This window comes from Pungitius pungitius, chromosome 11, assembly GCF_949316345.1.
Source record: "Pungitius pungitius chromosome 11, fPunPun2.1, whole genome shotgun sequence".
Lineage (NCBI taxonomy): Eukaryota > Metazoa > Chordata > Actinopteri > Perciformes > Gasterosteidae > Pungitius > Pungitius pungitius.
The window spans coordinates 7,324,354-7,347,287 of NC_084910.1; the positions used below are offsets into that span (position 1 = coordinate 7,324,354).

General features: G+C 41.8%; 1 protein-coding gene across 7 annotated transcripts in view; it reads left to right on the forward strand.

Annotated features, from left to right (window-relative positions):
- Nucleotides 1–22,934, forward strand: part of tsnare1 (T-SNARE Domain Containing 1) — a 161,088-nt gene that overhangs the window by 86,074 nt on the left and 52,080 nt on the right. For 4 of the 7 annotated variants that reach the window (XR_009957046.1, XR_009957045.1, XR_005114474.2 and 1 more), the window contains 2 exons: nucleotides 6,092–6,174; nucleotides 18,444–18,553. Coding sequence is in view for 3 of the 7 variants with exons in the window: in XM_062565318.1 (XP_062421302.1) it covers nucleotides 6,092–6,174; nucleotides 18,444–18,539 (179 nt within the window). In the remaining 4 variants the exon portion in view is untranslated. The other 3 variants (XR_009957047.1, XM_062565319.1, XM_037454913.2) reach the window with 2 other exon arrangements.

The window sequence follows — 22,934 nt, forward strand, 5'->3', positions numbered from 1 at the left end:
TCCAACTTTACTTTGCATATGTTTGCACAAGTTTTGACACAACTTCGGGTTAAACATAACCAAGCCATTGCGTATCATGCGCAAAGTCAAGGCGCTCTGGAGCGCTTCCATCAGACCTTGAAATCACAGCTACGTGCCTTGCAGCTACAGAGGTATCGCAGGAAAGAGACTGGGTTCAGTCCTAATGACCTTGTTTTTGGTGGTGCGTGGTCCTGTGGCCGTATTACAGGAGGATTGGAACGCGGTTGAGGCCCCTTCAAATGTGTTAACATATGTTAGCGGTTTCAGACACCAATTTTACGTAGCATGTGAGATAGCTAAGGAGATACTGGCGTCCTCCCAGATGAGGATGAAAAGGTTGTTTGACTGGCAGGCGGATCCAAGTTACTTCAGGCCAGGTGATCAGGTGCTGGCCTGTCTACCTATCGTCAGTTCTCCTTTTCAGGCCAAATTCAGTGGCCCATACACTGTGGTACGTAAGTTGTCCGATTTTAACTATCTTGTTGCTACCCCTGACCGTAGAAAGGCAAATTAACTATGCCAGTCCCTTGCAACCCTGGAGAAGCCGTTAAGTCATCTGTCTACCTTTCAGAGTCTCATGAACCGGCATCTAGCATCTAGATGATGTGTTGGTTTATAGTGACTCTTGGGAGAGTCATCTGGTGGGAATACGCAAGCTCTTGGAGCATTTGGCTGATCTCACCGTAAATATGGCCAAATGTGAATTTGCCCAGGCAACAGTGACCTCCCTTGGAAAAGTGGTCGGGCACGGTCGTGTCCTCCCAGTAAGGGCAAAGGTTTCTGCCATTGATCTGTTTCCACCACCTACTACCAAGAATGAGCTCCAACGCTTCCTTGGTATGGTTGGATACTATCAGGGATTTTGCCTCAACTTCTCTACGGTGGTAGCACCTCGAACAGACTTGCGGAAAAAACGGTCGTGTTTGATCTGGTCCTCCCTCTGTCAGCGTGCTTTTGATACTGTCAAGCGGCTTCTTAACTCTGGCCCTGTGTTTGCTGCCCCACGTTTGGAACAGCCTTTTAGTTTGTATGTTGACGCCAGTAATGTAGGGGCAGTTGCCGTTCTACTCCAAGGCGGCGCGAATGGTTTAGAGCATGCCGTTAGTTACCTCTCCCGAAAATTCAACAGCTGTCCGCTGAATTATCCAGTAGGGGAGAAGGAAGCCCTGACATTCACATCCCATCTGTAATTTTTGATGATTTTCCCTGCCCTTGGTTAAATAAAGAATAATTAAACCACTTTAAAACTCCAGTGCAACTCCCATTTTGTCATGGCCCAAAGAGCCAGGTTGTGACAGTCTGTACAGTGTTTTCTTCCTCTTCCTCCAGTTTCGTTGTCTCCATGTCTTTCTCTTAAATTGTTTCTTCCAGGTACTGTGGTTGCTGAGAGTTGATAGAGTCAGGCGATTTGGTTGAGTCAGTGGCATGGGCACAGGTTGGGGATCATTTGGTCTGTACAGTTTTTGAAGTTGGATTATTTGGTTTTGTTTGTTAATTTGTGTTAGATTGTGGGTCCCTTTATGGGGGGGGGGGGGGGGGTGTTACGCCCTTCTGGCCCCCCTTCTACTTCTCTGTCTATGTTTTTGTTTTCAGATTGGAGACCGGTGGAGCTGGGGGAGACCCGTTAAGGTGACAGGTTGCACATCTCGGTGGAGCTAGCCAGGTGTTAAAGTTTGTTGTGCTCTCTCTCTCCACAAGCACCATTTTGATTTATTCTTTGTTAGAGTATGCGTTTTGTTTAAGTACACCTCTCAACACCTACACTAGTTTTGTTGGCTATTTGGTTGGCGTTTTTGCTTAATGGCTCTTTGTTTATGTGCAGCTGGTCAACCACCATTTTGTGTACAATTGTCAACTCCACGTGTAACAAGATTAATGATTCCACTTCAATGCTACAAATACAACAGATTATTACAGAGACAGGCGAGTGGGAGCTCACGTGGGCGCCCTCTAGTGGACTCCTGCAGACGTGAGTGTGGTACCCAGTATCTTAATGTTAGTCCGCCCCACGCTGTCAACATGGTAAATTGATCTGAAGCTCCATTGTATTGTAACATGCTAACCAATACTTAGCTTACATTGTTGTTTTTTTTCTTTGCAGCTACAAGGTGTACTATGAGGATCCTAACTCGTGTATCCTTATCAGATTACACCTGTATTCCGTACTCTGCCATGAACGGCTTGTTGGAGCCAAAAACAAACTCATGTGCTGGGATATTGATGTTATCACAACGCAAAAGAGAGTACACAATTGCTGCACTCGCTGCGCACTGAAGTTTTGTCCTGACACGTGCGCTCATACACAGTGTGCGCCTCCCTTGAAATAAGTACCATGTCTCGTTTATCGTGCGTTGTGGGTTGCCTTGCCATTACCATGTTCTTACAATACATCATCTAACAAAATTGTTTATGATTACACTTCCTACTTGAATAGAACTTTCTTCATAGATCTCGCATTGTAGGTTCAAAAGATTGATGGAGCTCACTTTAAACCCATGGTTAATGTTCATGCAACAAAACCACCTCCTTAGGTTAAGGAAAAGATCATGGTTGGGCAGACTTCCACTTAACACCTTAACACCTTAAAAAAATAATAATTAAAGCTGCGAGCAGCATTGGACAGGTCCTCGCTACTCCTTGCACATCGGGGCACTGGCCAGACGGTTACAAATGCGGCCGAGGAACCCTGCGGCGGTCGGACGAAGCGTTCGCAAGTCAGTGGTCGTTAACCGTCTGGAGCAACGCCAGGAATGCCGCTTTGCAAACTTTATCTTTGACATCATCATGGTCTTAGGCCTTTTATGTCAACATATAACCAGGAGCTTCTGATGTACCATTAAAAATTAAAGCTTCTCAGAATACCATACATGAGCCAGTTTCCTTCAATATCTCAATCACCAGACTACATTTAGTCATTTTCAGATGAGATTTTAAAGGAAACAATCAATACTTTCATGACCATTCCACTTCAGGCAGAGAGTACACATCACCATGGTGTGACTTGGTGATAACCAGGACATTCTGATGTACCAGTCCAAAATAAAAGCCTCTCAATAAACCATATATGAGCCAATTTCCTTCAAAATCTATCACCAGACTACATTTGGTCATTTTCAGATTAGGTTTAAAAGGAAACAATCAATACCGTTATGACCATTCCACTTCGGGTTGATAGTACACATCCCCAAGGTGACACTTGGTCCTGTGGCCGTATTACAGGAGGATTGATAACCAGGACATTCTGATGTTCCATCCCAAAATAAAGGACATTCTGATGTTCCATCCCAAAATAAAAGCCTCTCAAAATACCATACATTAACCAACTTCCTTCGAAATCTTTTAAAAGGTGTTTTTTTAAATCTGCGCCCTATGCACATGATTTAATATTTCTTCCGGCAAATTGCAACTTTTAGAGGCCAAGGTCTCAAGACAACACTGCGTGGATTTGAAAAGAATCTGGGTTAATCCCTGGGAGGAGTTCGGCCTTTTACAACTGTAGGAAATTATGAAAATATGCCAAAAGGCATATCTTTAATGATTAAATGCAGCACCCCCTAATCTTCAAAAATTCTGAAATAAGTAGCGTGTGTTTAGGGATTCAATATTTACACATCCTGCAATTTTGGTGAGGGCAGGCCAAGCCATTTGGAAGTTATAAATATTGCCAGATTAAGCCACACCGCTTGCAAAGTTCATTAACCGTAATATCTTCTTTAAAACCATAAGACAGGTCAGAAATTATCATATGGATGTTTAAAGGGTGAGAAGTTCATGCTATATGAGAAATATGGAGCAGATTAGATAAAGTATGGTCGAGTTATAACAACTTCAACGTTCGTGGCGAATGGTGTGTTTTTTTTAAATGCTCCCGACACATAGCTTGGAAATTCTTCCAGCAAAAAGCAATTTTTAGAGCCTAAGGTCTCAGGATCACACTGCACGATTTTGAAAAGAATCGGGTTTAATCCCTGGGAGGAGTTCGGTCTTTTACAACTGTAAGAAATCACGAAAAAAGGGCCAAAAAGGCAGATTTTCAACCATTAATTACAGCGCCCCCTATTCTTCAAAAGTTATAAAAATATTAGTGTGTGTTTAGGTCTTCAGTGTTCAGACATGCTATAATTTTGGTTAGTCATTTGGAAGTAAAAAATCTGCCAGATTAAGCCACATCCCTTGCAAAGTTAATTAGCCCATATCTCATCAAAACAAGCACCGTTCTGATATATCAAGGGCACATTGACCCAATAATGATCCACGGACGGTTTCGTGACAATCAAACTCAGCGTTTAGGAGAAATTGCCAAAAATGTGTTTTTCACTAAATTGGTTGCAAATTTATGAGGCTAATTATGTGGTGATAACAAATCTTTTTGCCCGGCCCAACGGGGGCGGGGTTCCAGCTCGGCCTGCCGGATGACTTTGCTATTGTGAGAATTACAGAAAGAATTGCATTTCTAAAAAAGTAGCTGGTATTCCTAAAATGTCCACTGGGGGGTTGCACTCTGTGAGAGAGCGCACACGTTAGACCAGGAGGACCGGGTTGTTCACCAATGCAGTGGCGGTAGATCCCTTCCATTGAAAAAAATTAAATAACGTCAGGTCACCACTCATGCGTGATGTCTTCTGACAGACAAGAGGCTTTTTTTTTTTTTTCTTCATATATATCGATTTTTTGGGGGTATGCAGCATTGTTGTTCTTTTTGGTTAAGGCTACTGCTCGTAATAATTATTATTCGGGCATACTGCCTGAGAAGGAGGAGAGTGGGTAGATTGCTAAGAATTAGATTAAAAGTTGAGGACAAAGTAACTTGCGAGGCGAAAAAGGGACCCTGCTTTAGATTTTATCGACGACGGCGTTTCTCCAGGTAGCAGCACCTGCTTAATTTCCTCATATTTCCGACAGCAATCGCCATTTAAGGTCCAGTGAATTCATTCTGGTCATCATTCCAAAGTCTGTACTGTATTTTAACGCTTAATGATTTCGGTATGAAATACATTCAAACTAACAGTCCTCACCTCTCTCAACATGTTCAAACAGAAGCTGCAACAAGCTATAGTTGACTACTGTACTTGCTAATCAGCCCTTACTACTATCTCTCTCCCATTTTTACAAAGAACTTCCAGTAATTTGCCTTTTTGGTATATTGTGTAAAGTGTTTATTAACTTTGTTGTATTTAGCCATTATTATCATGTGTTTGTCATACTACATTGTATCTGTGCTGTTTTTGTCAATTGTGTGGACTGTGCTTTTGCCCTTTGGCCAGGTTATCATTGTAAATTAGTTGGTTTTCAATTAATTTTACCTAGTCAAATAAATAAAGTAAAATGAGCTTTTTACATTAATTAATGTATAGGATGACTAAAAATATCCTAAAAGATCCAAAAATATCAGTAAAAAGGTTCTTTTTCTATTATAAGAGGTGGCTGTCTGATAGCCTTCAAACATTTATCCTGTACTATGATGCGGTTGCACCAATGCAGATGAGAGGCTTAACCATTTAAAATCCTTGTTCAAGCTACACATTCATACAGATATTACCCCCAGTCTGGCCAAAAAAGTCATGGCTTCATTATAGATGCTCCATTTTAACTGCAAGATTGAAGCCTAATAATTTTATTGAAAATAGACTGGTACTAACTAAACTTAAGCTATGGATACAACTAAGATGACAACCTTGTTTCTAATTGCTTCAAACGGGGATGAGAAGATGCTTTTCTTTCCCCTATTCATGAATATGAGGCTCTTTGGTTATTTCTGCAGTGGAGCTCAAGGCCGCAGCTCATTGATTCAGCTCAATTGATTATAACTTTGTCTCAACTCATGAGGTGTTTGTCACTTAAATGTTGTGGCCACCTCCTGTTTCCTCACCTAAACCAGGGGTCATGAACCTTTTTTGCCTCACGGACTGGTTTCATAGCCATCGCCTGAAGCTGGGCCAGATAGTCTGTCAGGAAATGGTGACAGCAATAAGCTGAGTTTAGAGCCTACACAGCCCAACTCCAGCTCCAATGTATCAAGTACTCAAATATATTTGCGGTCATTTCTCCTGTCTTCTCCTTGTTTCTTTAGACAGCATTGAAGATTACATCCAGACTACATCATCCAATGTGGAATCAGCCAATCAAGAGCTTGCAAAGGCCAACCAGTACCAGGTATAACAAAACGCCCCAACCGCAATCTGCTCCATGTTTATTATTCACTTTGATATGTTTTTATTTTGTGAACTTGACTAAGCTTTTTTTTTGTAAAGCAGAAACAAGAAGCTTAACTTGATCAGCCATGCAAAGAGGGACTTTGATAACGAGATTACAAAGCTTTATCACATCCCCCCCACTAGCATAACAGTGATGCAATTTTTTGTCATACCTCAGTTAAATTAATTTGTACAGAAACTAAAACATAGTTGACTGGAATCTTAAAAACATAAAACCACATAATTCCAATTGTACAGAAACTAAAACATAGTTGACTGGAATCTTAAAAACATAAAACCACATAATTCCAATTCCATGAACAAGTCTTATTTCTACTAAGATGAAGGTTAGACATTTGCATTTGCAAATGCCTTATTGGGCAAATCACTGCAGCAAGACATTTATTAGCATAACATATGTATTTTGGCAATGACTTTGTTCATTTCCTCTTCACACATACTAGAGAAACACTATTTTCAAAGATAGATATCTGTCTTCTGCCACCCTGTCAGTGACTGTCGCACTGTACTGTGTAGGCTCCTGGCTACGGTAAATAATGGATTGGCTTAAGTGTCACTGGGTCAAAAAAGGATCCACCTCTTTCTTAACATGGGTAGCATACCTTCAGATCTGCATCTTAAGTCAACACTTTAACTATGGAAGAGGCGGTATATATTGTTTTGATTTGTGATTGTTTTTATATGCATGTTTTTTTAACACCATATGAGCAGATATTAAAAAAAAAAAATCTTTTGGGCTGTTTCCGGAGTTGGTTGTGATGGTTTGTCTCTTCTCCAATGCTACTGCCCTGCTAGTGAACGAACAAATGAGCAAATGGCAACAGCTTTCCCATTAATTGTTATTTCATTATCTCAAAGAGAGCTGAGCCATAACCAAGCTCACACTGGGCAAACCGAGAGACTGAAAAGACCACTTGCAGAGTTTATAAGTCCAACATTGATATAAAAAAAAAACCCTCTTTGAGTGGTCAGTGTCAGGCCCGGGGCAGGAGGGAAGGACAAGGATGCAGAGAAGGGTTGACTGACACAGATTTATTCCTCCATTCTACTGGTTAACAATAATCAAAAACAAATGAGAATTCTTCTCCTTAACAACTATGACGCGGGTGTGGATACATGAACATGCAAGACACACTGGCACAGGACAAGGGGAGACGCAGACTATAAGTATCCATGAGGGAGGTAAGGGAACAGGTGGACACAATTAGGAATCAGGGAAGACAATCAACGGGAGACACATGAGGAAGGGCAAGGCACTTGAAACGAGAGGAGAATTAGATACCAAAATAAAACAGGATGTTCAAAAACAGACGTGACGACATGACACAAACCCAAGCTTGACCAACAGGTATTACAGTCAGTGCCAATTATGTGCATCAGGCTTGCAGCTAACTCCAATGTGAACAGCCCTGCATCCTTACTAGGCACTCCGAACAACTGATGAAGAGCAAGTTTGAGGTAGCAGGCAATGTGGACCGGTGAAACAAACACTACCAATAAAGCACCGGTTCTCGGTACCCAACCCTTTTCGTGACTCTGTTTATGTAAGTCATCCAGTGTTAAGAACTGCCTCTAGCAGTCAGTAAAAATGAACTTTCCTTTTATTTCTTGTTGACAATTCATTACTTTTTGAGATTCCAATATTACTCAAATCTGGTAAGCTTTCTGATTGACTGTCTGACTATACATAAACTGCATGCAACTTTTCATTTTCATACTTTTTGGCCGACACTTTTAGTGCCAACTGCTTTTAGTGCTTAGTGCACATTGATTCACACCTTAGGACATTTAGTCAACTGATGATTCAAAGTGTATTGTAGTTCAACTCATAAAACTATGCATACCTTTGGGGGGCCTAAATGTCAATACATTAGATTACAACACATGTTTGTGCTCTTGGTAAAATAAAAATACATGTGTACAACTTAAAAGCCCTCATTGAAGCTTAACACAGAAAAAAACCCTCAAACAACATAATTTAACAATTACTTAAAACCTTGACCGGCCAATTTCTGGAGTATATATAAAGCAATGTTTTCCTCTGTGATTTAAAAAGAATTGTGAACAAAAAGCAAATTTTTTTACATGCCCTTGCTGTACATTTACATTTAATACATCTCTTCATTTTCATTCTCTGAAATATAAACAAAGATTCAACTTCCTCAGATGTTTTATGTGCCTTAATTTTCATTTCTCATTACTTTTCAAGTGTCATTTTAAGTTGTCTACATCAATTGACACTAAACTAACTGACCTGGTTTGTTTAGTGATCACTTCACATATATTGGGTTGTAAAATTTGAGTTGAAGTTTCTGCTGCATAACAAAATGTCATGCATCCATTGAATGGAATTTTTTCCTTTCAATGCTTACACTTAAACAGACACTTTAGACCAGTGATACACAATTTCATGAACAACAAATGAACACTAAGACATTTTCTAAACTCACGTAACATATTTGGTAATGTCACCCAAATTTTGAATACCTTGTTTGAAAAATCCTTCAAAGCCAACAAAGCTCTGATTGGTGTTCATTTTGGTATCATTTTTATTTAACAAGTTTGTGTGTCTGTTTGTGCTGCACATGAAAAGCTATCAATGTTGTCTTTTTATCAGGGAGAGATCACTGTTGTAGCACTGAAGGTGATGTTGTAGCATTCCAGAAAGAATGATTAACTAGGTGACATCTTGCTTTTACCCACATCTACAAATAGACGTTCAAAAAATGTTCATTTTTAACCAAATTATTAGTGTCGGTCATAGTGTTCTGTGGACCACAATCTCTGATTGTTCATTTCTGCACATAAAGGTTTTTTCCTAACCAATAAAACATAGCCGTACCAAATCGGCGAACAAAAGCTGTAGTCATCTTAAGTGTAGCAAAAGGACAATTAAATAACTGGTAATTTTTTATTTAAATTGGAGGGATGCGGGGTTGGCGGGGGAGGAATCGCAGTTTAGACTAGCATTATTTTTCAGAAAAATAGATTACCTAGGAAGCAACTACATCCTTGAGAGTATGAAGAATCTAAATCAATGCAACACCATTTTCGTCCAGCATAATAGAAATTACTAGAGGGTGCCTGCTATTGTCTTCAAGAAAGGAATAGAAAAGCTGGATGGCTTGTGAATTAATGGGTAGACAGATGAAGAACTCATCTACACATACACACATACAAATTGTTGCCCTTTAAATAAATGATGATTAAATGAATAATCTAAACAGAGTGTGAAAGCCCTGACTGATCACTGGACTTGGACGGCGGGTGGTCTAATGCTGACATGTGGCAGGGTTAATGCATTCATTAAGCAGCAGAAACAATTATTATTATTTTGATATATCTCTTTTTAAATGGTGCCCCATTTGTTAGAAACATGCATTTATGCGGGTTGCGCCCATGAAAAAACAACTTATTCTGCTGTTGCTATTGACTCTTGGTGTTGTTCGGTGGATTGGATGATTGAACTCTATCAGTAACAATAAATAAATAAAGTAATATTGGCAACTTAACAATTCATTAGTCAGGAGACTCAGTAGTGTGTGGAAGAATGTATGGTGGCTATGGTGGCGCATGGAGTAGTGTGGTGCGCTGGGAGCCGCAAGGTTGGCGGTTCATAATCTCGGCTGCCCCATGTGCCATGTCGAAGTGCCCCTAAGCAAGACACCCAACCCCCAATTGCTCCCCAGGCTAAATGTAACTCATGGGTTATATTGCAATGTAAGTCGCTTTGGATAACAGCGTCAGCTAAATGACATGCTGCCTGGTCACACACTGCTGTGGGATGGCGTTCCACTCTTGAAGCAGGATTTGTCGCGAGTTAGTCAACATAGTTGTGTTGGTCACCTAATCACGAACAGCACGCCCAAGCTGATCCCACACGCTTTCAATAGTGTTGAGGTCAGGACTGTTGGCAGGTCATTCCAGTCTCTCTACTCCCAAATTCTTCTCCTTGATATTGTGGAGTTCTGAACCTCTTATCAAAGAACACTACTGTTACCCTCGCCCCTTCTGAGAAGAGAAGTCATAAAAAGTCAATTGGCTTTAGTATAAAAATGATAAAATATTTAATAACCAACAGAAGTAACAAGCAATAAAGTTAAAGTGAAAAATTAAGTATGAATAGTATAATATTTTGCGAAATAGAGAAGTCCCCTTGTCCAGTCTCATATGACCATTAATATTGGTTCGACGGAGGCTGGCTTCTGCCTGGTCCTTCTCCAGCTCAGCTCTTCCAATCTCGCGTAAATTTCCTTTCTGCTCCAAGTCATCATATCAGTCTCTCCTGGCTCCATCTGATGGTCAAATCTGAAATACCTCACTGACCTGACCAATCCCTATTCACTTAATACTACAGTACATTCAATGATCACACCGTTGGCTTGAAGCTTCTTTATGTAAACATAACATGCATAATATAATTATCTAATTGCTAGTAAACTTTAATAATAACACATCTTAAATCATACCAGTTCATCACATCTTAACCATTATGTTTAAATCAAATATTTGCCTCGCAGGGCTGTCTTACATCCTTTGCTCATTCACTACCTGACAGGAAGAAAATTTGAAGAAATCCATAAAAGACGACAATTAGCATGCGTCTCCAGGTCTTGCATTGTAGCAGGATGTTAAAGTGTACAGTAATTATGTGACTTAAATGACTATACATTGTGTTTGTTTCATATTGCAATTATTATATCTAACAGGTTAATGTAATAACTAATATCTAACCACACAAACTATAATTCTAACACTAAACATTACCACATGTATTATAGTTTCCAGAACTAGGTGCGCTATTGTGCTTGAATCCCTAACAATATCTCTCTGCATTGAGATTGCCGCCAATGAAGACAAGCCTTGTTTTTCCTGATAGGGGTGCCGCCTCACACCATCACACTGCCTCTGCCAAGGTGTTAGTCATTGGTGCAACAATGCATAGCATTCTCCCTGACATCTCAACACTTTAACCTAACCATCTAACTTCCGTAGGCAGAATTTGGACTAATCGCTGAACATAATGTTCCTCCACATATTCAGGTTCCAGTGAAAGTGTTGCCAACACCAGCACAAACGGGCCTGCCGGCAGTCATAGCTGACCTTAACTGATTGTTTGGGCTGTGTGCCAAATTTTCCTGCAAACCTTGACTGCAAATATGTAGTCTGAAAGGTTCAGGAATCGGTCTTCTTGGGCTGTTGTCTTCTTTGGACGCCCACTTAGCGGTCTGTCTCTGACATCCTCTGTTATATGGAACTTGGCCTTCTGTTAGGAGATGGTAATAGGAGTCACTCCAAATAATGCCGCTACTTGCTTTTTCAGAAGGAGCAGACACCACTGTAGCAGGGCATACATACATACTTTTTGTTAAATGTTTAGATATTTCGGCGGATTATAATAATTGTTATATATATCTATATATTGTAGATGAAAATGATGTACTACGTTTTCCTTTCAGTGTTTCTTTGTTTTCCTCATTCCATTTCTAAATGGAATTTAGCAACAATATAAAAGGTACTCCAGGGTCCAGCATTTATTTCATATTTGATATTAGTGAAAAGTCGAGAACTCAGAGAAAACAACTAGTTAAACAACTAATAAGAAATGAAGTTATTATGCTTTTGTTATTGTGATTTTGGGGTATATCACAATACCTCCCCTCACCCCCAACCCATAATGTGGGAGCAATTCAAGCCACCAAAGTGTATGAAGCAAGGTTGCCCATACACACCAGAACACAGGCACACACAATGTGAAAGGCACTATAAACCAAAGCTCACCCTATTGAATCCATTGTGATAGTAAATGCCAGAGATTAGTTCAACTCCCTTGCCCAAGGTTAACCCTGAATAGAAGCAATTATGATCCTCAGTCAAAAAAGCAATCAATGGCTTTGATGTCAATTTAAAAATGAGATTCAAAGGAGTTGGTCAGGAGTGTTATTCCTCAGGTTGGGGTAATAATTGACCAATCATTTATTAATAAAGAATGGCAAGGGTAGGCGAAATTGCTGCAGATGTAAAATGTTGTTGTAAGTCATTACAAAAATAACTCTTAAATTGGCAGTTTTTATTTTGTTGTTGGATTATTCGTAATAACTTGAACTAATACTACCAACAGGATCTCACTACCACGGCAGCTTCTGTATTAACTGAAAACTAGGTCACGTTATGGACATGTCACTTGCTATGAATTGGCATGGGTAAAACACGATATAATATGACTTGATCCCAGGCTTAATGGAAACAAGATGGAGAATTGCTGTGGTTTAGGGCTACAGCAGTGTGAACATGTTTTGCGCTTCAACCAAGCAGAAACTTTGAGTGTGAAAAAACGTCATACTGCCTACTTTTGAACAAGTACAGGTCCCAATAGGTATCTTCAACATTCTAACAACTTTCATCATTTGTGTTGAAGATTGGGCAAGCATCATAACAAGTGTAAAATAATGGCTGATGTTGCTTGGTAGGTAGGTCAGCAGGGTCTGACATGGCGCTTAGGTCTGAGTTGACCAGTTGTCTCCATGTTGCTCAGGCAAGACGTGAGCCTCAATCATTTCAGAGATACACAACATGTCTGGCTGACCTGCTATCTTCAACTAAAGACCAATCAATCTTTAAAAAAGTTCATAAAATGCTGATGCCGGTGAAAGTTTTTGTTCAGCTGTTGACAATGGTTGTCATACAGCTTCGAGCCACTGTGCCAGGATCAGCCGTGAAATCTGTGTTTCCTTTGCTGCTCCTTAAATATTCCATTCAGGGAGACTGCAAGGGAATTTTAAGTTTTATGTAAAATTAATAAAAAGCTTTTAAAAAGTGAGACAGTTCTGCTGTAAAAATGATTTGTTTTCTAAATTTACAATTATCCATCTTCATCAGAAGCAATGAAGGGAAAATGTTGTCATGTTGATGTCAATCATCACAACCGTAAGTTCGCCTTTGAGCTATTTGGGCTTCCTTCTTCAGTTGGACAACTTCCCTGACCACCGGTTTCCACTACGGTGTTCAAAGTTTACCGCCCCTTAATGCGCCTAAGACAGTGATGTCACCACTCACCGCTGCAGCTTCAGGAATTGAAGTTTTGAACATTGACCACTTTGGTTAAAAAGAATTTGGAACGGGGCTCCCTCCACGCGATCCCAGTTCACCCACACAGTTTAGCAGGTCTATCCAGTCTTTACCTATCGTCTGACCCAATTTACCACCAAATATTGATTAGTTTACAAGGATTTGAAAATGTATTACTGTTATTATGATGAACAACGTTGCACAAGAAATTCAATTGTAGCCACCAAAGAAAAACATAAGAAACAAACTAAACCAAAACTGTAGTGCTTTTTGGAATTTGCATCAGAATAAATGTAGGAGTCCTGTGCTCTGGGTCTGCCAGTAAAACGGGCATAAGACACAAGTAGGCTTAGTAGTGAATTAGCCTTAGGTACAAGCCAAGATCACCATGCTTCCATCTGAGCTCAACTCAACTGTGAGAGGTCTAGCAAGTTGGATAGCCATAGCCGGAGATTTTCTGAAGGTCCGCTGCCAAAAAATAAACACGTTCTCCAGTGTTGTTGAGTGTATTCTGTCTCCAGTAATAAAAGAGGAATTATGACATATTAACATAAATATATAGCAAAATTCATGCAACCTACTCAATACAAGCAGAAAGAACAAGGTACTCAGTGAAACAATGTAAAAGGGGTTGAAGGGCATAGCCGCCTGTAGGTCTGCAAATACGCTAGATGGGCTCATATCTAGTGTGCAGTTAGGTTTTGTAGTTGTGATTATTTTATTTTTTTGTGGTAAACCAGTTCACTTGGTATTTTAAGGAACTTGAATTGCTTTTATTTATCATCAAAACTGATTGGACATTGACATAAAAAGTGGCACATTTCTCTCTCTGGGATTCTCCTTCTTGACATGCACATCATGCATCGTTTTGGACACCGTCTACCTTGCTGGCTCAGTTTCCCTTAGCTCTTTATATTTTAAACTATTCCCCTGGTATTTGACATAAAGAACAAATAAAAAAGTACTTCTCCTTAAAAAGCATCGATAGACCCCGAAATGCTGGTGTTAAGAACACTGTTCCCTGGAAGATTTCGTCTCTGGTGATAAGAGCATCCTCCTCTGTCTATCCTTGTCTTGCTTCTCAGTTTGACCTGCAGTCTGGAAAATTTTGGCTTGAAAAATACTGCATCACGTTCTTTGTTACACTAAGCCTGTTTTGTCCCTTCCTGTACCTTTTTCATTTTATTTAACAGCAGTTCCAGGAAGAGTGAGCGGGGGGAACAGAAAAAGGAAGGAAAAGTGCCTTCGCAAAACAGAGAGAGAGGGAGGGAGGTTATACAATATATATAGAGAGGGAGCAACTCAGCACTGTCAGAGCGAGCAGAGAAAAGGGGAGTACGGAAGGGAAAAGTTTATAAGGCATAGTTTAGGAGGAAACGCGTGAGGGAAGCTTGGAAATCTGCGGTGGCCAGCTGCAAAAGGGGAGATAGCGGAGAAAGGCTTTTAATTCTCAATCCCCACAGAGCCTTTGAAAATTACCAATCTTCTTATCACAGACGCAGGGCTGCTTATGCAAATTGTTGTGGAGTGGAACGTTTAAACGGAAAATTACTCGACAGCATTTTTTTTCCCCTCTCTCCCTCTCTTCCACACAGAAAGCCTGTTTTGAGTCTCAGATAAGAAGATGAATTGCTCTCTCCGTGCTTTGAAGCGCGTCAGGATTTAAAGACTTCAGCCTCGGCTCTGGTCTGACGCCGCTGCTCTCTTTGCCTTTGTAGCAGAAAACAGGCCCGGGAAAAAAGGGGGGAAAAAAGCATTTCGAAACAACATCGATTCTATGCTCAGACACAGCTTCACTGCCTGAGGAGAAAAAGAAGTATAAATATTCCCAAACCTTACTTTCCACTCCATTTAATTTCATATTCTTTCTCAACCCTTTTGGTTTTTTTCCCAATATAGTAAGTCATTGACATGGATGAAAATATAGGGTTGTGGAGAGAGGTTCGGTACAAATGGCCTGTCTCCGTGGCCCTGTAGTTCGGGACTGACCTAGTAGGGTGCAGATTGTAAAATGAGCAATCGCAAAAGTAGGTAGGTAAATGTAGGTGAATCAAACAGAACAGGCCAAGACACATTATAAAGGTAGGAATTGAAACTTGAAGAAGACCGTATGGTATCACTGGATACATTCGATTGCATCCAGTGATACTATACTTTCTTCATATGGTTTCACTGTCTGCCATAAAAACGTAACATTGGTAAAAGTAAAGCGATTTGAACTGTAAATCCGCCTAGGTCATTTGGATTTTAAATGTATATTATCGGCTTGTTTCTTAATCAATACTGCTTTGCCAGCAAGAAAATGCAACTGCAAAGCCCTTCTATACGCTCAACGTCTTGCTAGAAACAAATCTTAAGTGTAATATAACCCTTAGTACAGTTTATAATGAGTAAAAAAAATCATCCTCTGTGCTGATGCAATTTAAAGTTACAGCTACAGCAAGGCAGGAGGAGCTGCCAACTCATCGAGAGGCTGGGGTTAAAACAATTTCACTTCTTTTATGATACATTACAAATTAAACTAAATGTAACGAATTCTGGTCCAGTATGCCTTGTGAGGCAGGGCCTTCTCCGGAGGTCAGTCCTCAAATGGTGCGTTTCCACCGAGCAGTACGGTACGGGTCTGTTAACCATGATTTGGCGAGCAACAGTACCCTTGCTTGATAGGCGTGGTGTATTCCAGAAAGTAGTGGTAACGTCACTTGATAGGCGTGGTATTGGACGGAAAGTAGATTGACGTCATTCGATCGCGCGAAAACTGAAAGCTAACCGCAAACAACAATGGAGGACATACAGCCGATCCTGCTTCTCAATATGTGGATGTTAAAGTAAATGCCGCGCGGCGACATTGTTGCGACGGTGTTGTAGTTTAAAAATGGCGCTTAGTGTGTTTTTCCCCTTGCGGCAAGCGCAAATGACGACACTCTCTTTCAACCAATCAACGTTCTGCAGTGAGTCCAGCTCCACCCTTTAGTACCAAACAACTGTGCCAGGTACCCCAACGGAAGGGTACCCAAAAAGTGGTACGCTACGGTGCGAATTTTTGGTACTTTTCTCAGTGGAGACACAAATAAAAGGGTACCGACCCGACCCGACCTGTACTGTACCGTACCGCTCGGTGGAAACGCACCTAAAATGAATCCTATTTAATGGTTTAATTAAAATCAACTCAATGTTTATGTTTTAAGAATAGAACCCACAAAATCTCCATACCTCCGCAAGCCACACCCCCTACAGGATTTCCTGTCAATCACTATTCCCTCCACTACTAACACATGTAATGCAGTTTAAAGCAATTAGGAATGCTTTTACTTCACATACGTGACGATTCCGATCTGTTTATAAAATTCCACATGGAAACCCCACTATAGCTCTTCATTTATTTCACAAGATAACTTTACCTCTAACATTACTTTAAGGTCAATTACCAACTTTGAGAAAAGCCACTGATTCAATTAAATGTTACTTCTACAAAGATACGAAAACTTGTAAGACAGTAGTATCCCACTAACTCACTTTACAATGCTAGCTAGGCTTTGTTACCTTAAAGTACTCCGGTTCTATGTTGAGGTGGTTCTGTTGACCGCAGACAAGATGGCAGAACCAATACCTCACATTTGTAGCTGCATCACATAACTCCCACTATGCTGCCCTATATGTGCTGTGATATAGCTTGGCAGTTAGACCAATTCCTTCCTGACATCACGACTCTTAAGACAGTTGGCTGTTGGCCACAGGTTTGTTGACTTAAGAAAGAGAGTCAAACTAAATACACACAAAAGGCATAATCAATACAAATGATATGTATTGTTTTTATCCACAACCCTTATGTATTTACTGCTTATTTATCTACATATGTTCCCGTAAACCACTGTATTACGATTAATTCAGAATTACGTCAGTAACAGTCACAGCTGAGTAGTCATTAAATATAATGACATAAAATGCACATTAATGTGCATAAAACCTCCCGAAACTAAAAAAAAATCCTCTGTATAATCAAGTAACAATAAAACAAATAAATATATACCAACGATGCTATCAAAAACAGCTATCCTGAGCCACGCTCTTCCTTTAAGTCACTTGACAAGTTACAAAACATTTCCTGTTTCAAAATAAAATGTATAACACACTGATTTAAGGATTCTAACAAAACGACCAGACCACTATTTGACAAAGTAAAAACAATACGTACATATTCAGATGATAAAACATGTTAAGTCCAGGACTGTAATTTTTTGTCTTGAAAAACACACGCACACATGCGTTTATACTGTATATACTGTAATGTTGATCGTTATTGTAAAATAATAAATATGAAAGTGTAGAATTTTGTATTTTAAAAAACACTATGTGAATCATGGCTGAACAGTGCAAATCAGTACATTTCCCAAATGATAGTTTTTAACATTTATTTCAAACATTTCAATTATGTAATCAACACTTTTCAGACATATTTTCAAAAAAAATGTAAAACAACTTTTGAAGTTGTATTGACTCATGGAGGGTCTAAATGGGATGACTATGTCATTGGCTGAAATAAATCTGCCAGTCCTTCCCCTTCCTCTTCTTGTTTTTCTCGGTAACGGTGCAGTCACACTGACAGGAATAATGTTCAGCAAAACTATCTACTAAATATAGTATAAGTATGATTATAATATAAGTATAACTACACAGCAGTGTGATGGACGGAAGTGTAGGCCACCCTTGAACAGTCATCCAATCCAGTCCTTCATGCATTTTATTTATATTTGTGTGACCTTGAATCTTCTGGTTCCTCTACTTATCAGGTCAAAATTCCAATACAAAGATATCTGCCTTCTATTTTTCTCTATACCAGTTAAGGTGTGCAGTGGCGTCGCATTAAATAAGCTTATAAAAACAGCTTGTGGCTGTTGAATTGAAACTTCACAGGGCAGAGCTGCACTCATGCAAACATGTGGGTTTAGAGCTGCATATTGAACCCAACAAATCGTTGGTGAAAAATCACTGGAGTGCTGTGTGAAACACCAGCAGTAAGCATTTATTGGCAAACCATACAAAGCAGCATCATCATTGGCTAACCTTACATTACCGACGGAGTCGACGCGGTCTTATACCTTAACGCCACAGACCTGACTAAATCCTTTCTCCCCACAGAGGCGGCTGAGGAAGAGGAAGTGCTACCTCCTGCTAGGCGGAGCCATCATCCTCACCATCCTCATCGTTATAATTTCCGTTTCAGCCAGAAAATGAGATTGACCAATGAGGTAAGGACCTTCATCCACAATAAAAGGGCCGCAACCCTTTCAAGTTCTGTATTAGTAATAAGTTAGTTCTAGGATCGCCCCAATAACGCAATACTTTAATTCAATTCATCTACCAAATATTTTTGTTCAATAACTGTTAAGCTTTCATAGCCTTTTTTTAAAAAAGAAAAATGGTCAGTGCCAAAGATAATACTTTGCAGAGCTCTCAACTTTTCAAAAAACCTTGGAGTGAGATTTTGTCGGGGGCGACCATACGGCCGATGGGTGGACGATGCGTGGAGGTATGAACGCTAGGTTTGTACAACTTGGCCGTTCGGGCTTATAATGACTTGTTCCATATCAGTTAATTGAAACCCATGTTGCAGTAATTAATATGATTTGGGAGAACAAGTGGGTCCCTCCACTAAGACTTTCTTCAGTAGACATTTAGCTGCGCAATCCCAGCTCATGATTACGTAGTTATTTACACGTTTAAGTGCATTGCTTTTTGTAGGATGACAGCTCGAACTACACAGAAAACAGTGGCTGCAATCAGAGTTTTTCCTGGTATTTATTTAAATCAACACAATACAAATTGTAAGTAATACCCAAAACAAGAAAATACTTCCTGCCAAGTTGCTAGCCGAACTACTGTTTCCATCCCAAAGCCCAGAGAAGTTGGGAAGAAGCCACCTGGATTCTCTCGCCAGTTTAGAACTTTCTCTCGGACATGTGGACTCTTAATTCCTTTCAGACCCTTCTTTTTCTTTACATTTGATTGCTGGGTCGCAATTTACTTGAATAGATACATACCGCTACCTGCTGAACCGGAGTGTGCAGTTTCAGGGTAACCATTTCCTCACTGTTTTAACTCATAAAAAAAGAATTGAAAAAGGAAAATTCAATATCTCTTTTAGTTTCAGCGCTCTCTTTGGCATCATATTTGCTCTCTCATTGCCCTAAACATTATCAGGGATATTTACATGACTAAATCCTCTGTCGTTGTTTGTTTTGACAATAGGCTGTTTGAAACTGCTGCAAAATCTGAACCGATAACCACTCTGTCAGGTCTTACCTCATCTACCCATTGAAGTCCCATGGTATTTGCAATAATTTCAGCTGTAAAGGCAAGACAGTCTGTTGTTAATTGTTTTGCAAATGGTCACACTAATTCTCATATGAATGTCCCTGATCCTACATGTCTATTCCCGTTGTCTTTAGATCTATCTGTACATATATATGCAGATTTATTAATAATATTATTATTATTAAGTATTAATAATTATGCTAGTCTGATGTCCAATGTTTTTCAATCCATTCTTTCCTCAGTTCTAATAGTGTTAAATCCATATTTTCAGCTGGTAATATCCAAGGAGGAACATTTCCCCCCATTACATTGGGCATACTGTAACCCCTTTAAACCATATTCTTTGGCTATTCAACTAATAGTCCAACCAAACCCTTTGCTTTTCTTTGGGTGTATTCACAGCATTTATACAGCACCTTTGTGGTGGGAAGTTCCTCTCCCAATTCCATTAGCTTTACCCAATATGTTAGAGCTAGATTTGAGTCTTAATCTTAATGGCAGTTCCCTCTCAGGGAACTCGCCTCTGCGTGACCGCGTCATGAAGCATGTGTGAAATCTAACCAATGGCGACGCGGGGACCAGGGCGCTATAAAGGGACCCGGAGGGCAGGACCATTAATCTCTGTGCCTTCATCTAATGCGTGTGATGTTTTTCCTTGTAGTAATGAATGAGCGGTTTGTCCAGTGTGTACCCCCGCGTTTCATTACGGGCAGTGACTTCCACGCCTTGTGTGTTGTCTGCCTGGGCGTGGAGCATGCTCAGCCAGCCCTCGAGGATGCTAGCTGTGCAGACTGTGAGCGCATGTCATGGCGTCTCTCCCGTCGAGCCCTCTTCGCTGAGGACGGCTCGATGAGGCGCGCTCCCCACGGCTCCTGTCCAGCTCGTGCTGAGGCAGAGCGCCGGATTTCTTTATGGGGATCACATATCGATCTCGCGGAGGATTCCGGGACGGCTGAGGCCTTTTCCCGGCCCTTCACCGCGAGACCCAGGCGCTCGTTTCTGGCGTCCTCCACCCCGGACGAGACGCCGCTCTCACGTTCCTCCAGCTACGAGGAGCTGGACGTGGTGAGCGTAGAGGCAGCGGACGCTGACGTCGAGGCGCCTCATTCCCCCGCTGCCGCCAAAGAACTGCTGGAGGTCCTCACCCGAGTCGCAGGTTTTCATATCAGCTGGCCGGCGGGTAAACAGCAGCCTACTGCTTCCGGTAAGCTGCATGAATGGTTTCTGCCTTCCCGTAGAGTACCTCCGTGCCGGTGCTTGCCTTTCTTCCCGGACGTCCACGCTGAGGTGTCGCGTCCTGAGGGAAGCCGGTCTCCGCTCGTGTTTACAACCCGCGTGCAGCTTTGTATTCGTCAGTGGCGGAGGATAAGCGACATGGTAATCTAGCATGCCGGCCGCGGATGCGGCCCTGGCTCGGCGGCAGGTGGCTTCCTGCCTGCATACGATGGTGCTACCTCGTAAGAGCCCGTCGACGCCACGTCCGCGGGGCCGCTCGAGGGCGGCCGTTGTTAAGCTCACACCACCTGGCGCAGCAGGAGAGCGTCGCGCTGCGTGCACCCCCTCGTCGAGGCTGGGCCGTAGCGCGACACGCTCAGGCGGGGCCCTCTCGCGGCCAGACTGGTCTGAGGACGGCCGCCGCGAAGAAATCTTCGTCCAATAGTCCCTGACACCTTAGGGGTCAGGGCCCGGAGAGTATCCCCACCGGAGGGGCTAGTGTGTATTTTTCAGTGCTCCCTTCTTGGCCATCATACTAGAGGGTCTCTCCGGTGCTCCCTTCGAGCCCATGGCGGAGGTCGCAGTGAAGTATGTAGCTCTTACGACCCTCTTCCTGCTTACTATTTTTTCCCTCAAAAGAGTTGGAGATATGCAAGCCCTCTCTGTGGCCCCATCGTGCTTGGAATTTGCACCCGGGTATGGTGAAGGCGTTCTTACTACCTTCCCCCGGCTATATTCCTAAGGTCCCGTCCACTACGGTCGGGCCTATTGTGCTGCAGGCTTTCTGTCCTCCCCCGTTCCTGAAAGAAAAGCTTCGGACCAGGCGAAGCTTAACCTCCTCTGCCCAGTCAGAGCCCTAGACCTGTACGTCCGCAGGACCTCCCTGTGTAGGCTCTCCAAACAGCTGTTCGTGTGTTTCGGGCCTCCCAACACTGGCGGCCCGGTGACTAAGCAGAGGATGAGCAAGTGGGTTGTTGAGGCCATCACGCTTGCTTATGAATCGTCCGGCCAGCCCGCACCTTTAGCTGTCCGGGCCCATTCTACTAGGGGTATGGCTGCTTCTAAAGCCCTGTTGTCGGGAAGAGTATCGCTACACGACTTTTGCATGGCGGCAGGCTGGTCCTCTCCCCACACGTTCGTGAGGTTTTACCACCTTGACCTTAACGCCACACCTGGTCTTGTATGAGTGTGCGTCTTAAACTTCACACCACGGTCACTTGCTCATATGGTGAGTGGGTATTGGGTTCCCACAGCGTTTTAACGCAGCTCGAGTTCCCTGAGAGGGAACGTCTCTCGGTTACGTATGTAACCTTCGTTCCCTGAAGGGAACGAGACGCTGCGTAAACTTTCTGCCATACTCCCGGCCTGCCCGTGGCACTTGATTCAGCCTTTCAGAGATGAATGGTCCTGCACTTCGGGTCCCTTTATAGCGCCCTGGTCCCGGCGTTGCCCGCCTATGACGTACCAGCTCGCCATTGGTTAGATTTCACACGTGCTTCATGACGCGGTCACGCAGAGGCGTTCCCACAGCGTTTTTACACAGCGTCTCGTTCCCTTCAGGGAACGAAGGTTACATACGTAACCGAGAGACGTTCATCAGCTTCCACCAGAATTGCCTTTTTTTGGGGTAGATTTAGTTTCACCCATGGAACTCTGAACCGAATTCTATCTAATGCTTGTAATTGTATCTTTAGCAGCTTCTTCGTACACTATACATCGATACATGATCATATAATGGCCCGATAGATCTCCATTAGTGTACTTTTATTTGCTACCCAATCATGTCTAGACTCTTCTCTCCAAACATCACCTTTTTTACATTCGGTTTCAGTATGCTTAATGAGTTCCGCACAAACAGTTTTTACCAAACCATAAGCCTAAATATTTTAACTTTCAGACTTCCCATACTTTGTCCATATAACCTCTTCCCGTCCAACCACCATCTTGACCTCTATTTTATCACATATTCTACAATCTATCGCTCCTGACCTTCTTCCTTTCCTCACCTGTCTCATCAACACTTGTTATCTGGCTGTTTTCCCAACTCTTTGAAGGAGGCAAGATTTAACCCACTCCTAAAGAAACCCACCCTCAACCCAT